Raw genomic sequence first — 18,697 nt, 5'->3', positions numbered from 1 at the left:
TGCTGGGCCACTTGTGCGAGGGGGGCCATTTAGATGTTGAACAGCGTCGGGCTGAGGGATGAGCCTTGGGGGACGCCGCAGATGATGTCGGTGGCTTTGGAGCGGAAGGGGGGGAGGCGGACTCTCGGGGTTCAGCCGGAGAGGAATGAGATGATCCAGTCTAGGGCTTTTCCTTGAATTCCGATTTCTTGAAGGCGTGATTTCAGGGTGCGGTGGCAGACTGTATCGAAGGCGGCAGATAGGTCCAGGAGGATGAGGGCTGATGTTTCGCCATTGTCCATTTGCCGTCTGATGTCGTCTGTGGCGGCGAGAAGGGCGGTCTCAGTGCTGTGGTTTTGTCTGAAGCCGGACTGGGAGGGGTCCAGGATGTCGTTGTCTTCGAGGTGGCTGGTTGTGTGTTGACGATTTTTTCCAATCACCTTTGCTGGGAAAGGGAGTAGGGAGATGGGTCGGAAGTTCTTGAGGTCGTTGTGGTCTGCTTTGGGCTCCATGACGTCAGGTGGTTTGTGCAGGTGGGGTGTTTCGGGGGTGGGGTCTGGCGTGGCAGTGGCATTGAAGCAGTTGTGGATGTCGGTGATCTTCCGATGGAAAAAGGTGGACAGTGCGTTGCAGAGTTCTTGGGATGGAGGGATGTCGTTGATGTTGGCGCTGGGGTTGGAGAGTTCTTTCACGATGCTGAAGAGCTCTTTACTGTCGTGTGCGTTGTTGTCCAGGCGGTCTTTGAAGTGGGATCGTTTGGCTTGTCTGATGAGTTGGTGGTGATTGCGAGTGGCGTCCTTGTGGGCTGTGAGGCTGTCGGGTGTGCGTTTGAGGAGCCATTCCTTTTTTAGCTTCCGGCAGTGAATTGTGGTCTGGGTGTGCTAAAGGCAGGGTTGCTGCATGGTCCTCTTGACCAGCCAGTCGTCTAGGCAAGGGAATACGTACATGACACTCCTGCTGAGTTGAGCTGCTACCACTGCCTGGCATTTAGGGAAGACTCCTGGTGCAGTAGTAAATCCGAATGGAAGCACTTTGAATTGGCTATGTTGCCTATTTCGCAACAACCTCAGATATCTCTAAGGTGCTGGGTGGAAGGGTAGGTAGTAGGGCGTTGCCTCTTTATGTAGTATACCAAAATGAGGTATACTGTGCAAAGTAAATAGTCCAGGCATTCCCTTGTAAGTGGTTGGGGCTGGCCCTAGATCTAGCAATCCCAAGGTGCTCTCTTAGAGGGTAGTGTGGTCTAGCAGCCTTTGACTTAGAGGGAGTGTTGGACATCTGCTATAGGCACATAGTCAATAAATGATGCACACAACTCAATAAGGAGATCCACATCAATTTATAAAAATAACATATCTTTATGTAATATTAGGCACCAAACTTATCACGATCAGATAAGTAAGTTTTAAAAGATACATTGTTTACAGTCCTGAAAAGTGCAATTGTTCCTGAAGCTGCAATGTTAACCTATGGAGGAAAAACGTGCTGCAAACAGATACTCAGCGGCGACTTACAAGACCTATCTTCCAGACGTAAGGTCAGTATAGGGCAGGGTCCTAGACCACACCAACAGGTCCCATCGGGTGGCACTGGGGCGGCCAAGTGCAGAGGTGCAGTTCAGCGTCAGGTGCCCAGCTGAAGTCAATGGGGATTGGTCTGGTCAGAAAGATGATGCAGGCTGGAACTGGGGGTCCAGTCCGGCTGCACCAACAAGTGGGCTCAGTTCTCCCAAGGCTGGGAGATGTGGGGACACCTTTGGTCCTCTTCTCCCTGGTCCGGGGCGACCGGGTGCAGAGGTGCCCTGAGGCGTCGGGTTTCTGTCACCGGGTCACTCATGGTGGAGGGGGACCCTGCACAAAGAGGCTCCAGGTTGCTTCAGGAAGTCCACAATTGGCAAACCCAAGGTGGGCTGTCTCTAGAGGGTCTGGGCACCACACTGGCACCTGTTGGCCCACTTCAACTGGGGCTAGGGGGCATAGGTGCAGTGGAACTTTAAAGTGTTGGGTTTTGGTGATCCAGAGACCTCGCTGTCGTTCTGGGGTGCCTGCAGGATGCAGGGAAGCAGCTCCACTACTCTACGGGAGTTCCTGGGTCTTGGTTGAAAGCTGGTAGTCCTCCCAGGCTTTTAGATGCACAGGCAGTTATAAGACAAGCTTCTTTTGTGCAATTGTCAAGGCTGAAGGGGCTGGGCCAACTCAGCTGCTGGTCTTCTGTTCTTGCGACTCACCAGCGTCCATCTTCTTCTTTCAGGTCACCAGGATCTGCTTTTCTGGTGCCAGGGGCTCCCCTAAATACTGGATTTAGGGGCAATGTGGGAGTGTAGGTTAGTAGCCAATGGGCTATTTACCCCTGTGGTCTCTATGCCCTTATATGACCACTTCCTATGGGAGTGGGCATAACCATGTCCTATAGTTCCTAATTCTGCCATCTCCAAGATGGCAGACTTTCAAATTTCGTGTTCACATCCGGTAGCTCACCTTAGTGAAACTGGCCTGAAGGTTGAAGCGCCTCTCTGACTACTAATTTCCCCGCCTGTTAAGGCACGAAATGGGCCCTGTGTTAGTGGAGGGCGGGGGGGGGGGCATCTCCTCATCTCTGAGCATACCAAAGGCATCAGGCTCTTTAAAGATTCCCGGCTTGGAATGCTGATTCTCAGGTCATCCTATTGGAAGGGGTGTGTAACACTCCTGCCAGCGCAGGCTTTGTTCCTGCACCCCAAGAGCATAGGATCTCACCCTTGGGGGTCAGAAATGCATCTTTGCTTGGTGGCTGGTTAGGACCAGTCAGTCAGCACACTAGTAGGTGGTAGGTTTTTCAGGGGGGGCACCTCTAAGATGCCATCTAAGTGCATGTATTCATAAATACATCACTGGAATCAGTGAGGGTTTATTAATACAAGATGTTTGATACCAAACATCCCTGGTTTCAGTGAAGCCATCATGTATCTGGGGAACTCTTAGTGACCAGTGACCAGCACATGTACTTAAAAGGGCTTCCCTGCTCACTACTATGTCTAAGAATCAACAAAGACATAACAGGGGTGTAGGAAGTAGGCTCTGTATATACTATCTCAAAGTGAGCGGCACAGGGGCGGCTGGGTGCAGTGTGCTAAGTAGGAGTCGGGTTTGCTATAGGAAGCAATGGAGGGATCCGGGGGTCACTTAGGCGATGCAGGCAGGGCACAGGGGGGGCTTCTCGGGCCAGCCACCGACTGGGATAGGAAGAGGGCCGCCTGCTGGTCACTCCTGCACTGGAAGGTGCAGCCCTTAGAGACCTTCTCTGGCCACAGGGCCCTTGGTATCAGGGGTACCATTTACAAGGCTTATCTGTGTGCCAGGGCTGTGCCAATTGTGGGAACAAAGGCACAGTTTAGGGAAAGAACACTGGGGCCTGGTTAGCAGTGTCCCAGCACACTTTCAATCATAACTGTCATCAACAAAAGGCAAAAAGTCAGGGGGGTAACCATGCCAAGGAAGGCATTTCCTTACAAGGGGAATATATGCTCTTGCAGATATGGCGCCTCTGCAGTGGAATCAAAAGTGCAAATATGCAGAAAAACCCACACGTAACTCAGTAAACCTAGAAGTCCTGCACACACACACTCTTCCGGCTGAAGGCCTGCAACATGCAGCCAGACATGATGTTGTAGCAGAATGCTAGTAATAATGCTGCGAGCGGCTATACCTGCGGCATCCACAGCGTAGTGGATGTTAGTATTAGAGATCACCTACTCTTCTGCCACCAATTGCTGCTCCTTCTTACATTACTGCCCTGGGAGGTGCTCTACAAAGCTCTGCCATTTGGTCCCAGTGGGCATGGTCGTACCAGAGGGACAAGCCCACCGACAGGCTTGAGGACACCCTTAAACATGGGGAGTTATAGAAGAGAGTATTTTGGTGGAGGAGAGGTTTCCAGAAAAATCATCAACGTCTTGCCGCACATGAAGATCTACATTGTGGAAATTGAAAGTTCTGTGTAACACCTCAAGGTATGAAGTGATTTCATCGGGAGGTGACGGCTTAGTAGGGTACTGTAGGAAATTGCTTCTTTTGAAATGGTCAATCCCCCCTATACTTTTATCCCTGGTTTCTCGTGTAATTTTGAATGAAAAGTGCACTGGGTTCCTGCTAACCAGGTCTCTAGTGCCAGATCTCCTTCCCAATTAGCAAAACCCAGTAAATGGTATCCATGTGCCCAGGGCCTGAGGTACTAAGGAGGGTCCTCTAAGGGCTGCCGCACGAATTGTGCCACCCTAAGGGACCCATTACCAAGCACATGAGAGGCTGTCATTGCAGGCTGCGGGTCTTGGTGCACACAAGTGATAACACAACACGGCACACTGCCTGTGTGCCATATCCCCCTAACACTGCATGCAATATATGCAAGTCACACCATTGGCAGGCCTTACAGCCCCAAGGCAGGGTGCATTATACTACATGTGAGGGCATATCTGCACGAGCTGACATGCCCCTGCTATGTCTTTGTCGATTCTCAGACATAGTAAGTGACCAGGGAAGCCATTTTAAGTACATATGCTGGACACTGGTCAATGAATTCCCCAGCTACATGATGGCTTCACTGAAGATAGGGATGTTTGGTATCAAACATCTCGTGAGCCTACAATGAGCCCACACTGAAGCCATGTTGGATTCACCAATACCTGCACCCAGAGGGCACCTTAGAGGTGCACCCTAAAAACCTACCAGCTACTGGTGTGTTCACTGACTGGTCATGACCAGTTCAGCCAACCTAGCCACGTTTCTGACCCAACCCTCAGGTGAGAGCCAGCACTCTTGAGGGCCAGAGACAAAAGCCTGTACTGGGCGAGGGTGCTCGCACCTCACACAGGCAAGATGGACTATCCAGGACGGGAAGCTTCAAGGGCCTAGCCGCCTTTGTAATGAGACCCAGGTCTCTCCAGGTGGCAGAGATGACTGACCCCACCTGTCTTGAGCCCACTTTTGTTGACAGAACAGGCAGCAAAATTAGGCAGAATAGGAGGTGTGCCCACTTCAACCCAGTCCCACCCCTAGTATGGACCAGCTGAAGTGGACACCACTTTTTAAATTCCCCCATCTTTGTTTGGAAGGAATTAGGCCACTAGGGTTAGGGTTATGCCCACTTCTCACCGAAAGCGGTCATAGAAAGGGTATAGTGTCCCTAAAGGTGGGCAACTCATTGACTGTCACCAAACACTCCCTGTAACACCCAAAACTCAGATTCTGACGACCTAAGAAGAAAAGGACAAAGAAGAGATGCACCAATAGAAGAGGAGAAGCAGCAGCAGGTGACTTGATACAAACTCCCATGGCATGTCTGCACTGCTCGACGCACTCTGCACCAAAAGATGCCTAGTCCTGCAGCTGAACCTCCAGAAACCTGGGAGGACTGCATGTCTTCAAAAAAAGACTCAAGACTCCTGTGAGCAGCAGACTTGCTCTCCAACCATCTCCAAGGAAAAGACTCTGCAGCCCCCCGAACCACGAAGACCCTACACCTGAAGTCCATGATCCGAGGTGAAGCAAACCACTGCTGCCAACCAGGTACCCCAGCTGTCCAAAGTACGAGTCTAACGTGGTTTCACCCCTCCTCGACTCCCTGAAGTCACCTGCAGCCTCGGCATGCAGGCCCCCTCTTCCGCAGCTTATGAGGTGAGACAAACCAGACGCCTAAAGCAGCCACTGTACCCGTTGCCACTGGCCTGAATTGAAGTGGACCCTTGGTGTCAACGATGTTCCTGGGTCTCATGAGCTCGAATCCACACCTTTGAGTTCAGGAGACCCCCAGTTTCACCCCTCCTGGACTCCACGACGACACCTTCAGCCTCAGACCACAGGTTTCCCCCCCACCCAAACCACGAGCACAAAGGAACCCAGATGCCAAAGGACACCCCTGCATCCATCAACCCCGGGCCTTGGAGAAGAGGACCAGCGGTGCACCTACACCCACAAGCACCCCACGTTTATGACTATCTGCTACCCCTTCCAGTCCGAACTTGCAGTCAAGCTCACGGAGATCAATCCCTATTGAAATACATTGGGCACCCAACGCTTACTGCACCTGGCTGCCTCAGTGCCACCCGGCGTGACTTGTTGGTGTGTTCCTGACTCTTGCCCAGTACTCACCTTATGTCTACAAAGACTGGTCCCGCAAGTTGTTGTAAAGTGCTTGTTTGCTGAATGTGTTTCCTTCCCATAGGTTAACATTGAAGAACTCAAATTGCACTGTGTCCATTGTTGCCATTTAAAAAGTATTGATGCTCAAAAACGTACTTACCTTATAACTAAGTTCATGGTTTAAAAAAAAATATATATATATATATATATATATATATATATATATATATATATATATATATATATAGAGAGAGAGAGAGAGAGAGAGAGAAGTGTTATTTTTCTAAACTGGTCTCAGCTTTATTCTTTGAGTGTGTGTCTCATTTATTGCCTCTGTGAATACAACAAATGCTTAGCACTACCCTCTGATAAATTTAACTGCTCGTCCACACGACCACAAAATAGAGTATTAGTCCTATCTACATTTGCCTCCGCAAACCAATTGGAGATTCACTGGACTCTCTGCATGGTGTACAATGGAGACAGCCAGTTTCTTACAGGTACAGATCTGGGTCAGTGATCCCGGGGGCTCTGCATCATCATCATTCCATGGGTCCACACTTTATGAGTCATGAGGGTGGTCATAAGGAAGCCTAGGACTGTCCCCATGCCTGAATGTGGAGAGCCTGTAGGTGAATAATGTGGCAACCCTTGAGGCAAGATAGGAGAGAGACGGGGAGGTGAAGTAGGAGGAGGCAGGGAAGGAGGCGGAGTAACAGAAGGCAAGGGAGAAGTTGCCCTGTCATGTCTCTCTTGCTTTTTTGGGACTGGAAGTTCTGGTTGCTTGACGGCCTCCTCAAACTGAGCTTCCAGTTGTGAGGTGCAAAGTGCTTTATAACATGTGGAGGCTTTGCCAGAATCCGACATTTGCGTAGTTGGATAAGAATGCGTTGTTATTGAGCATCCAAGCGTACTTGCATCTGCTCGAGAACTGGTGATCAAAATCTTTTGAAGCAGCAGAGGATGCCACAGTTTTTACACCAAACTCTTGCCTCAGCTTTGAAAGTATTGGGGCAGGATGTCTCAGCTCTGAACATTTCCGTTCCAGTTTCAAGTTCAATAGTGGCTAAGGATGCGATTCAGCTTAAAGTAGGACTTCAGTGCTGTATGTGCCTTGGGAACTGGGTCCATCTCCAAATGCCTGTGTTGAGCATGGCCGGATGGCAGTGGTGGACTAGAGGCTTCATAAATAACCTGCACTTTTGAGTGGCGAGTTATGTGAACATCAGTACTTCTGAGGGAGCTAGGCTGGCGGAGGCTCTTCGGACTCAACATCTGCCTTGAAACAAAAAGTTTCTTACCTGAATGTGTAGATTTGGAGCTTGAAGATTTTCTGGATTCACATTCTGTGCATTATTCTGCCAATCTAGTAGTTGGGTCAGGATTATCTATTTCATTTCTAAAACAGTTTTTGTACATCCTCTATCTCTACCTTTGTTTTGTTGTTGTTGGGCATCGACAGAGTACCATTTGGTGTTTTGTTCTGATGTAGTTGCAATTCCTCTGGATCCCTCTGCACTAGTTCGCCATCTTCAGATTATTTTTTTCCGCTAAATCAGGATGTTTTTCGTGAAATCTCCAGCTTAAAGAGGAACTTCGAAGAATTGCAAGATAATCGGGAAGAAAGTTGGCATAGTTGGAGATATTTAAAGAAAGAACAACATCGCAGAACACATTGAGTACGAGGAGTTTTTTTTCCCCTATGATGGATCACCGAGAATGCCCGAACGTGGAGCCGTTCGCGTGGCATGATGGAAAATACACCCTTTCAATTTTGTAAAAAGTGTCATCATAAGTACGAAAAAGACAAACATCTGGTGTGCAGTCTTTGCCTTCCAGTTGATCACCGGTGTGAGGACTGTCTGGCCTGCGCAGTATTTGCACCGAAAGCACTGAGGGTGAGATATAAACTAAGAATGGCACACCATACACAGCAGGAGAAAAAAAATCACCACCATCTTTAAGAGATCTGGGTCTTTACAGCGTTGATGACAAAAACATTGCTGAGGGTCCGAAAGGTGAGACTTCAGAAGGGGATCGGACATTGTGGAGATAGGAGAGAAGGTGCCGAAGAAGAGCCACAAGAAGGTAAGAGAACCTCAGACCTCTAGTCAAACAAAAAAATCCCCCCAAAAAAAGAAAAATAAAAAAAATCAGACTGTTGAAATCAAAAGGGTGCCTTGAATCGAAACGCTCACCCTCTGCAGGCAAAACCTACAAAAGACAATCCCACAGAGACCTCGATGGGGTAGGGTTCCTTGACATTGTGACCCGAAGAGACTTCTTTTTAAGAAAAACTTCTACACGTCTGAGCCCGGAGCTAGATGGCAAAAGTATGCACAGCATTTGGATATACCTGCCATACACTATTTTGTTTATTGACTTGGAAAACCACCCAACATGTTATGGTTCAAACATTTCCTAAATTGGAATTGCCATTGGGCTATGTACAATCAGAAGTCAGATGTTCGGAAATACAGGTCACAGTAAAGTATCCTTTGGATATTGTATAGTCAAGGATAATCTTCAAAGTAAAATGATTTCAATCTAAAGTCAAAGTTTTGGTACAGCAAGAAGTCAATCTTCAAATCTAGAATGAAAACCCTACTGGGTGTAGGTAAATACATCACTTGGGGAGGAAGCACCATACTCCTTGTTTCAAGTACCTCTGCTGCTGAACTGGTGCAGCAGCACGACAATGCATTTCTTTTTCTGTCCCTGTTTCCTGGCAATGTGATAAAGAGTGTAAGTGTATAATTTACCTCACACTAACATATTTACTATGCCTATCTTCTTAAAGCTTGTGTTGCTTTGCTAAATCCTAGTACAGGAGAGTCACTCACCTGGCATGGCCGATCTTTACATGTTGGACAGTTAGAAATCCCTTGTATGCTAAGATCAAAGTCCTTAAAGATTACTTCTTCTCCTTGAATTATTAACTGGCGAACACAACCTTGAGGGGAAAAATATGGATATGGAGTGAGCAATGCACTTAGATCCCAAGGTACAGAGTCAATTTCAGTTTGCCTTATGACGTGTGCTATTTAAGTACTCAACAGCAAGATATAGTTATATGCAGACCAAAAAAGTGGTGAACATCCATGCAAATGAAATCACTGGGGATACTCAATAGATGCTGTAGCTTTTCTAAAATGCTGTTATTATTATTGCTTAATTTACAAGTTACCTACCTTTGGTAACGAAACATCTGGTAGAGACATATTCTAGTTCCAGAGTCCTTACCTTAGAATTTTCCACCAGGAGTCAGACTGGATCTGGAGATTTTTTTTCTTCGAGCAATGCCATCGGTAGGTGGCGGTCAACTCCGAAGGCATCACTGGTGTCGTAGTCGCCGTGATGATGTCAAGAGTAGTACATAGACGCCGCCTCAGAGCAGTGACATCAGTTTCTTTTAATGACTTTCCACCCCAAAGTGCAGAGCTGCTAAGAACACGGAGATTGGTGTGCCAGAGCTAAGGACCTGAAGGGGGAATCCCTGTCCCTAGAAATCAGTTCGCAAGAGGGGAGGATTGGTGGGTCGGTAAGGAATCTGCAACTAGAATAGGTCTCTACCAGATATTTTGTGACCGAAGGTAAGTAACTTGTACATCTGATAGAGCCTTCTAGCTGCAGATTGCTTACCTTGGAATAGATACCCAAGCAATGCCATCCTCAGAGGTGGGCTGAGAACCAAGATCATACTACAAAGACCTGCAGGACTGAACAACCAAAGTAGCTATCCCGACGGACTTGACTGTCCAGGCAGTAATGTTTAATAAACGTGTGCAGGGATGCCCACGTAGCTGCCTGGCAGACATCCAGGACATGAACTCCATGTGTTAACGCAGTGGAAGCAGCAGTTGCTCTGGTAGAATGAGCCGCAAGCCCTCAGGGGGTTGCTTCTTGGCCAAAGCATAGCACATTCTGATGTAAAGAAGTACCCATCGAGAGATGGTACATTTTTGCACCGCCTTCCCTTACTTCGCACCGACATACGCGATAAAGAGTTGATCATCCACCCAGAAATCATTAGTGTGATTAAGATAGAAAGCCAAAGCTCTTTTTGGGGCCAGACGGTGGAGTCTCTCCTCCTCATGGAAAGGATGTGGGGGTGCGCAAAAAGTAGGTAAGGTGATGGACTGGCCTACATGAAAAGGCGTAACAACTTTCGGAAGGAAGGTGGCCTTACTACGCAACACCACTTTGTCAGGGTGCACAGACAAGAATGAAGGCTTGGAAGAAAGTGGTTGAAACTCACTTACTCTGCGAGCAGAAATAATGGCAACAAGAAAGACAGTTTTGTAAGTGAGGAGCCGTAAAGGGCAATTGTACATCGACTCAAAGGGAGTACTCATTAAGTAAGTTAGGACAAGATGGAGGTCCCACTGAGGCATGATAAATGGAAGGGGAGGAAATAAATGGGTGAGACCTTTAAGGAATCTACTCGCAATTGGAGATTTAAAGAGTGAGGGCTGATCAGGTAGCCTAAAAAAGGCAGAAATGGCAGATAAATACCCTTTAAAGGTGCCCAAAGCAGAGCCCTGCTGGGCCAAAGAAAGAATGAACAAAAGAACCTCAGACAGCGGAGCAGAGAGTGGAATCAACAGATTTGTTGGTACACCGTGCCACAAATTTATGCCAAGGACAGGCGTATACTTTTTTGGTGGAGGGACGTTTGGCTGCCAAGATAACTTCGCAGACTTCACGTGGAAGATCAAAAGTCGTCAACTGCCGCCACTCAATCTCCACGCATGAAGGCGGAGATTGGACAGGTTCAGGTGGAGAACTGTCCCCTGTTGCTGTGACAGAAGATCCACCCGAAGAGGCAGTCTGAGTGGAGGATCGATGGACATGCTCAATAGCACTGGATACCGGACTCTCCGTGCCAAGTCCGGAGCCACCAAGATGACTTGGGCCTGGTCGTTCCTGATCTTCTTGAGAATTCTGGCCAGAAGTGGTATAGGTGGAAAGGCTTAAAAGGAGGCCGGAGTTCCCCTTGAGACAAAAAGCGTCTCTGACCGACTGCCGCCTTGAAAACTCCAACTTGCAAAACAGCTGACATATTACGTTCTCTGCGGAGGTGAACAGATCTAACCAAGGCTCTCCGCACTGCTGAAAGAGACCTTGCACCACCTCCGGATGGAGACTCCATTCGTGATCAGCTGTACATTGACAGCTGAGTTTGTCCGCTCTGGCGTTGAGAGAACCTGCCAGATGTTGAGCCACACGGGTAATGCTCTGAATTTCCAGCCATGTTCAGAGGCATAGTGCCTCCTGACAAAGGGTCCAGGACCCTACCCCCACCCTGTTTGTTCCAGTATCACATGGCAGTAGTATTGTCTATGAACACCTGCAATACTTTCCCTTTGAGAGAGGGAAGAAATGCTTTCAACGCAAGCCTGATCGCTCGGAACTCCAGAAGATTGATATGGAACCCAGACTCCGCCAGAAGCCTCTGATCTCTGCCTCTCCCATGTGGCCACCCCAACCCATAAGCGACGCATCTGTCACTATTGAAAGATCTGGCTGGGGAAGGGAGCGGGATCTGCAGTGGACCCAATGCAGATTCGAAAGCCACCACTGCAGGTCTTTTGCGGTCCCCTCCGAGATCTGGACCATGTCAGAGAGATTCCCCTGGTGCTGTGCCCACTGGAACTTCAAGTCCCACTGCAGAGCCTGCATATGCCATCTGGCATGTGTCACTAGCAGGATGCAGGAGGCCATGACGCCCAGGAGCCTCAGAGTCAGTCTCACCGAAACCCAAGACAGAGCCTGAAAGATCAGAATCATAGCATTAATATCTTGGACTCACTTTTCGGGAGCATAAGCCCGAACTTGCACTGTGTCCAGAACAGCTCTGATGAAAGGAAGCATCTGAAAGGAAGTCAGGTGTGACTTTGGCACATTGATAGTGAACTCCAGTGTGTGCAGGAGGCTCGCCGTAGTCTGAAGGTGGGAGACGACTTTCTGGGGCGAGTCAGCCTTCAACAGCCAGTCATCGAGGTAGGGGAAGACTGAGACCCCTAACCTGTGCAAATGAGCTGCAACCACCGCCATCACTTTCATGAACACCCGAGGGGCACTGGTAAGGCTGAAGGGGAGCACGGAGTGCTTGTGACCTACCACGAATCGCAGGTAACGTCTGTGGGCAGGTAGGATGGGAATGTGAAAATAAGCGTCCTGCAAGTCCAACGCTACCATCCAGTCTTCTGAGTCTAAGGCAAACAGGACCTGAGCCAGGGTGAGCATTTTGAATTTCTCCTTCTTGAGGAAGTAGTTTAGGTCCGGAGGGTCTAGGATAGGACGTAACCCCTTGTCCTTTTTCGGCACCAGAAAATAACAACCACGACCTACTTCTGGCACAGGGACCTTCTCTATGGCTCCCTTGGCCAAGAGAGCCGCGACTTCCTGGCAGAGTAGTGCCAAATGATCCTCCAGAAGTTGGCTGATTGATGGAGGCATGGCTGGTGGGGCAGATTCTAAGAGGAGGGAACAGCCCTTTCGCACTATCTGCAAAACCCACCTGTCCGTAGTGATGGATTCCCAGTGGGGCAAGTGATGGTGAATCCTGCAGCCAACTGGATTGGAGTGTGGAGACGGACTAGGAGGGCTTGGAGGCTGCAGCGGGGGCAGACGTGGACTTGTCAGACCTCTGGTTCCCTGTCCTGTGCCGGATTCCGCGTCCCCGGCTGAACAGCATAGGTGGCACAGTGCCTGGATGGGGGACGCGACAGGGAGCAGAACAAAGTCGACAAAACGGTCAAATTTGGCCAAAAAATAGCCAGGGTATCTCTTCTCTGGACCAGCGCGTGGCGCGGAAAGAAAAGAACTGACGTCACTGCGCGAAGGCGGCATCTATATACAACTCCCGACATCATCACGGCAACCACAACGCCAAAGACACCCACAGAGTCGACCGACGCCACCTGCCAAAGCGCAAGGGTATTGCTCGAAGAAAAATCTATGGATCCAGTCTGGCACCTGGGGGAAATTCTAAGGTAAGGAATCTGCAACTAGAAGTCTCTATCAGATGGTGCCATATTAGGGTCGGTCGACCCAAAAATGAGGCGCATGGCCTCATAAAACTCCTTCAATTGGGCAGGGGTCGCTGTGGCTCCCGGAAATTCAGGGAAGCACAGAGAGGACCCAGAAGCAGGCCCTGAAGATGGAGGCCTTGAGCGTCGACGCTCCTCCCGCGGCCCATCAGCCGAGCAATGGGGTGCAGTCGAAGGGCGACAGCATGGCTTGGACAACTATTACTTCTTACCTGTGCCCAAAGACTTGCAGGAAGAAGAATGTTGGAGGCTCCGCACACGGTCTTGAGACCTTTCTCTCGAGCGCGACCGGGACCTACGTGGAGTCGAGCGCCGGGCCACCATGAACTTGAGGGACTGCTCCCTCAAGGTCTTCAGGTGCATAGCCCGGCACTCGAAACATGACTTTGGGTCTTGGTAGCGCTCCAAGCACCACAAACAGACCCGATGCGGATCCGTCACCGACACCATGCAGTGACAGTCCTCGCACGGCTTGAAACCAGTCTTCAAGGACATCTCGATGCAACAACAACTCATCAAAAAACTCAACAAAACGGTCGAACTTGGTCAAAAAGAGACCAGGGTAGCTCTCTCCAGATCAGCGTGTGGCACGGAAAGAAAGGAACTGACATCACTGCGCTGAGGCGGCATCTATTTACTACTCCCGAAGTCATCACCACAACTACGATGCCCGCGGAGCCGACCGACACCACCTACCAATGCACAAGGGTATTGCTAAAAAAAAAAAATCTCTGGATCCAGTCTGACGCCTGGGGGAAAATTCTAAGGTAAGGAATCTGCAACTAGAAGTCTCTGTCAGATAGTTAATTTCAGTTCATATAAAGCATATAAAACAATTTTACATATAAAGGAGTTATAACAGGATTCAACATTTCTAGTAGACACCAATTCATCTAAATCCTCCAAGGGTTTGCAAACAACTCACACAACGCTACAAATTAGCTATTTCATTCTGATACCAGATCGCACATCCTTTATACATTCTCATACGGTCCAGTATTATGAAATTAAGCCTGAGCATGGGTGTCTGCTTTGCCACCTGTTAGGTAGGTAAACAATTTCTTTCCAGGAAAACAGCATATTGTATGCATTATTGTATTATGTATACTTTGCCTAGGCCACTTAGTAGGCATCTTATGTTTAATCATGTCTTTGAAGCAGACACAATGTACTGTCGTCGTAATTAAGAAAACAAATCACACTCAGAAGGCAAATATTTATTATCTGAAAAAGGACAGAAGATCCTTAAGAACTCAACAAGGTTGCTAGCATGTTATGATGACCATTTTGAGGCAAAATTGAACTCCAGTGGGATAACTTAAATTGGAACCATGCTGGGGAGATGGAAAAATCTAATCCATCAATGGAGCTACAGTGGAGTGGAGCCACATATAGCTGCTGTAGGTAATGATCAAATTCACTTTCGCTTTATATGCTTTTAATAATGGAACGGTTCTATTAGCAGGGACTTTATATGTTTTAATAGCAGTATAGTCTAGACATTACCATTCTTACCATCAGCTCCGCCAGCATACTGCACAAGTGAATGATGCACACTCAAAGGCTCTTGTTCTTTAAAGGCATTCAAATAAACAAAGTGAGCAAATCTGGCCTTTCTTTTAGAAGACTAAGTAGAGCACCAGACTATCCGAAGATGGTAAGGAGGGGATGCCAGTGAGTTAAGGGTTGGGATAGAGCAGGGAGTGGAGGCTGGGAGCTTCAAAGGACAAACTATAGGAATCCGCAGCATACTCATGCTGAGCTAACACTAATATAAGGAGACACAACCTTTACAAAGACTGCAGCATGTAGAGTGATAGCTTCATCTGGAAAGTTTGAAACCTAGCAGAGAAACAAGAAAGGCACTTGTACATGCAAATGAGAAACTAGAAGAAGATCTGTGTATTTGGGGTCAAATGCTAGTGAGTTTTCTTTCCCTTTTTTTGTTTTAATACAGTACCAATATCGGATGGATAATAATCCTAATTATTAAAATGGAATATCCTTCCTAATGGATTTATTACAACTAAATGAGGTAATTAGAGGAAGGAATGCATTGCTCATCCAAAGGGATATCTACCATACTGATTATTTGGGAACGGGATTTGTTATGTTTGTTTTTACATAACAAAATCATTACAGTTGCTTGAAAATGTTTGTAGAGATGTGTTGTCATCACTATTCTTACCAACAAATCCACTTTTTAGGCCAGTTTTGGCAACCATTTCATAGTCTGGGTATCCTCCAAGATACAACTTCTCATTCAGGTCCAGTCCCTGAAATTTACCCTAGATGTCGAGAAAACAGAAAAAACTGTTAGTTTAGGCGCGATGTCACTGAATGCTACTTACCTCTAGTTTCATATTTTTATCCACAGCCTAGTTGTGCCTTGGTGGTCAGGGTATTAAAAAATGCAAATAGTCCAGGTAGGTCCTTCTACCTCCTGCCTACTGAACAACATTTCCAGAACAACTTGATTAGCTGCTCTGGATGGCAATCCCCTGATATGTATGCTTGGCCCACATTTGTGAGGCGGGGGAAACCCTCGGTTAACAAACACAACATATTTTCTGGTCACTCTTGGAACCTCTTGTGTTGCCCTGAAATTAGATTCAGACCTGAGAGTGAACACAATTTTATGATTTTCCCCATGGATTGCCTTGGCGTTACTCCTGCCAATGCAACTAGTCTGGTCCATAGATAGGAGACAACCACTAATTATGACAGACTTTGCTGGACAAATAGAGACTCAGAAGGTCCGAACTGCAGGGTGATTGTTACTGCTAAGCAGGGCTCCTCAGGTTGCCTAGATGTGCAGCCAAGTGATGAGGTGTTCTGCAATTTTTAGGGCTCTAATATTTGTATATCTGACTCTCTAGGGTCGTGTGTGCCACTTAAGCCTTCCCTAATTGATTAACATAGTTTAACAAATCTTAAAGTACAGCCAAACTAAACGAGGTTATTTGTCCTGCAACCAAGACTTGTCCATGCAATCAATCTGTAGTTGAAGGAAGATGAACATATTACAAAAATAATTTAAGGGAGGAGAAAACTGTCTGTACAAGGTTCCCTAGATCTGAGCTACAGGGGTTGTGTAGCAACCGTGTTGGGTGGATGCTGTGGAGATTAATTACAGGACCCAACTGTCAGACCCTGGTGGTTGCAATTTCCACTTATCAGTAGTTTGCACACTTACATAGGGAGCAGGAAACAAGTACCACTTAGTAAACTGCAGTTCAGGTTATAACATTTACTCCACTGTTGATGATATTTAAGAAAGCCATTAAAGCCATCTCCTGGAACCAGAAACCCATCCCAAATGGGGCTCCCAGTGACCTTTTTTAAGACCTATGGAGATCTTTGGGCCGCTTTGCTTAAAAATGTTAATACCATTTGTGGGACGTTTAATTTTCCAATTACCTGGGGTACTTCATCATAATCCCTGTCTTTAAAATGGGGGGTAGACAAAATCCTTTATGTTATCAACATCTCTCTCACTTGTGGACTCTCTTGGGGAGGATTTTGCTTTATTGGCTGCATGACTAGGCTGCTTAACTACCTATTCTGGCAAGTTTTCAATTTGTCTTTTGGAAGAGAGCTGGAGCTGTGTTTTTACTTACTTGCTGTGTTGTCTACATATGTTTCCTGCAATAAAGCCCATCTTTAGCTGACATTTATGAACCTGTCGTCCTTGACTGACTTTGTGAACCAGTCCAAACTGTATGCAGTTTTGGAGTCCTTGGGGCTGCATAAAGATACAATCGATCCTTCAGCTGCCCTATTTGACTGAATGATTGACTTGCAATTTCTAAAGGGCACGTTTACCAAGCACTGGTTGCCCTAGCTAACCCTACACGCCTACATAACAAATAAGAGAATGGAGCTGAATTTTAAATAGGCAAGTTTTAAGATGCTTGCGAAGGAAAGAGGAGACAGAATAAAGGAGAAAGGAAGGGATTTCTAGGCGTTGACAGCAGGATGTTAGGGCTTCAGTGAAGTATGGAATAGGGACGGGAGAACGGGGGTGTTGAGCCCATCCTCCTCTAATGCTGGTAGTGAGTGGGATCAGGCTAGAATGCAGTTTAGCACCCTTCCTGTTTACCCGCTATTAGAGATAATGGCAGTGTCTTGAACGTAAGCAAATTAAGACAAACACTGCTTTGCTGCTGGGATGAGGCCGCTTTATGACTGCACAACCTGCCCCTATTTGTCACATGTTGTCTGCTACTCTACCCCAGATAGAACAGGAAGTTTCTTAAAAAGAGTGGCAGCAATTCAAATATTAAAAAAAGTTTAAAATAAATACACAGGTGTGGTTATAGCAGAAACAGGAAATAACCACTCACAGAAGATATCTTTAGCATAGTGTGTCAGAATCAATAAGATAAGAAGTCCTAATACACTGCGTAATATGACAAATATAACTGACTAGACCAATACAACTTTTCACAGACAGCAGACTGAAGCAAAAAAAGAACCTAATAGTCAATAGCCTAAAGACTCAGTTGTCATAAGGAGGATGGTTCGCACGACAAATTCAAATGCAAATTCAAATGAAGCCTTGAAATGGACAAACCAGAACTATAGTCAGGAAAGTAGGAGAGTATGCACCTCCTTCACTTGTCTCACATCAGTAAACACCTGCCCTCTGTAAAGCATGTTCTGAAGAGCGGCCATGAGCATTGTTAGCTATGGACTTGTGGTCATTGTTTTGTGCTAGCAAGCTGCATTTTTTTTTCTTCAACGGAGATTCAGCTCCATGACTGAAATGCGTGATAGGAGTGAAGACAAAAAATATTACATGGTAGAAATTCAAATAAACAAAGTGTAGAACCCTAGGTATGCTGTGGATTCAATTGCAATGATCAGAAAAGAGCTTCTGATTAACTTGGAGGGCACAGGGGCTAAGGCAGTGAAATGATTTCTTTCACATGAAATGCTAGCGATTTGGCAAAGAAATGTAAAGACATTAAAACATATTTCTGGATCTTTCATCCCACTTTTTGGCTAGGAAAAACTATTGAAGACTTTATGTAAATGGACAAAGCATTGCAGCTCCTTGCTGTGGGTTACCACTCTATCTTCAGTTCTCACAGCCATTGAATAATGGCAGACCTCTGCAGTTCAAAGATGTTTAGTGTACCTGTTTGAATGAAGAATACCCTAAACTATAGAACTATAAGCTGGGTCTGGTCATACCTAGGGCTCAAACTAACCCACCTCTAATGTTTCTGGCATGTCAGTTAAGAGTAGCCTTCAAAATGTTTTTAACCTGTAATAGTGGCAGTGCTATAACATCAAGCAACAGGATAAAACCTATTTTCAAAATGGTCCTTGCCGGTAGTGTACCCATATCAGTTAGTCAGGAGCAGGCTCTAAACAACTCTGGATTAACAGGGTTGTATAACAGACAGATATGGCCACATTCCTCACAGTGTATGACAAAGGACCACTGATTTAGCCAACAGAATGTGAGAGAGAGGCTGAAATACACCAGCTCTTGCATAACTCTGTCCTTTTGTAAAAATACAACAAGCATCTGGAGAT

The 18,697-nt window shown here is 46.9% G+C and overlaps 1 protein-coding gene across 7 annotated transcripts in view; it reads right to left on the bottom strand.

Moving 5' to 3' along the window:
• HSPG2 (heparan sulfate proteoglycan 2) overlaps positions 1-18,697 on the bottom strand; it is a 933,800-nt gene that overhangs the window by 72,919 nt on the left and 842,184 nt on the right. For all 7 annotated transcript variants that reach the window (XM_069240056.1, XM_069240057.1, XM_069240060.1 and 4 more), the window contains 2 exons: positions 15,339-15,438; positions 8,939-9,048 (listed from right to left, as the gene is read on the bottom strand). In XM_069240056.1, coding sequence (XP_069096157.1) covers positions 8,939-9,048; positions 15,339-15,438 — 210 coding nt within the window. The remainder of the gene's footprint in view (positions 1-8,938; positions 9,049-15,338; positions 15,439-18,697) is intronic.

The sequence above is a fragment of the Pleurodeles waltl genome, chromosome 6 (assembly GCF_031143425.1).
Source record: "Pleurodeles waltl isolate 20211129_DDA chromosome 6, aPleWal1.hap1.20221129, whole genome shotgun sequence".
Taxonomy (NCBI): Eukaryota; Metazoa; Chordata; class Amphibia; order Caudata; family Salamandridae; genus Pleurodeles; species Pleurodeles waltl.
Note: the sequence above shows the minus strand (reverse complement) of the source record. Positions and strands in the feature narration are given on the sequence as shown.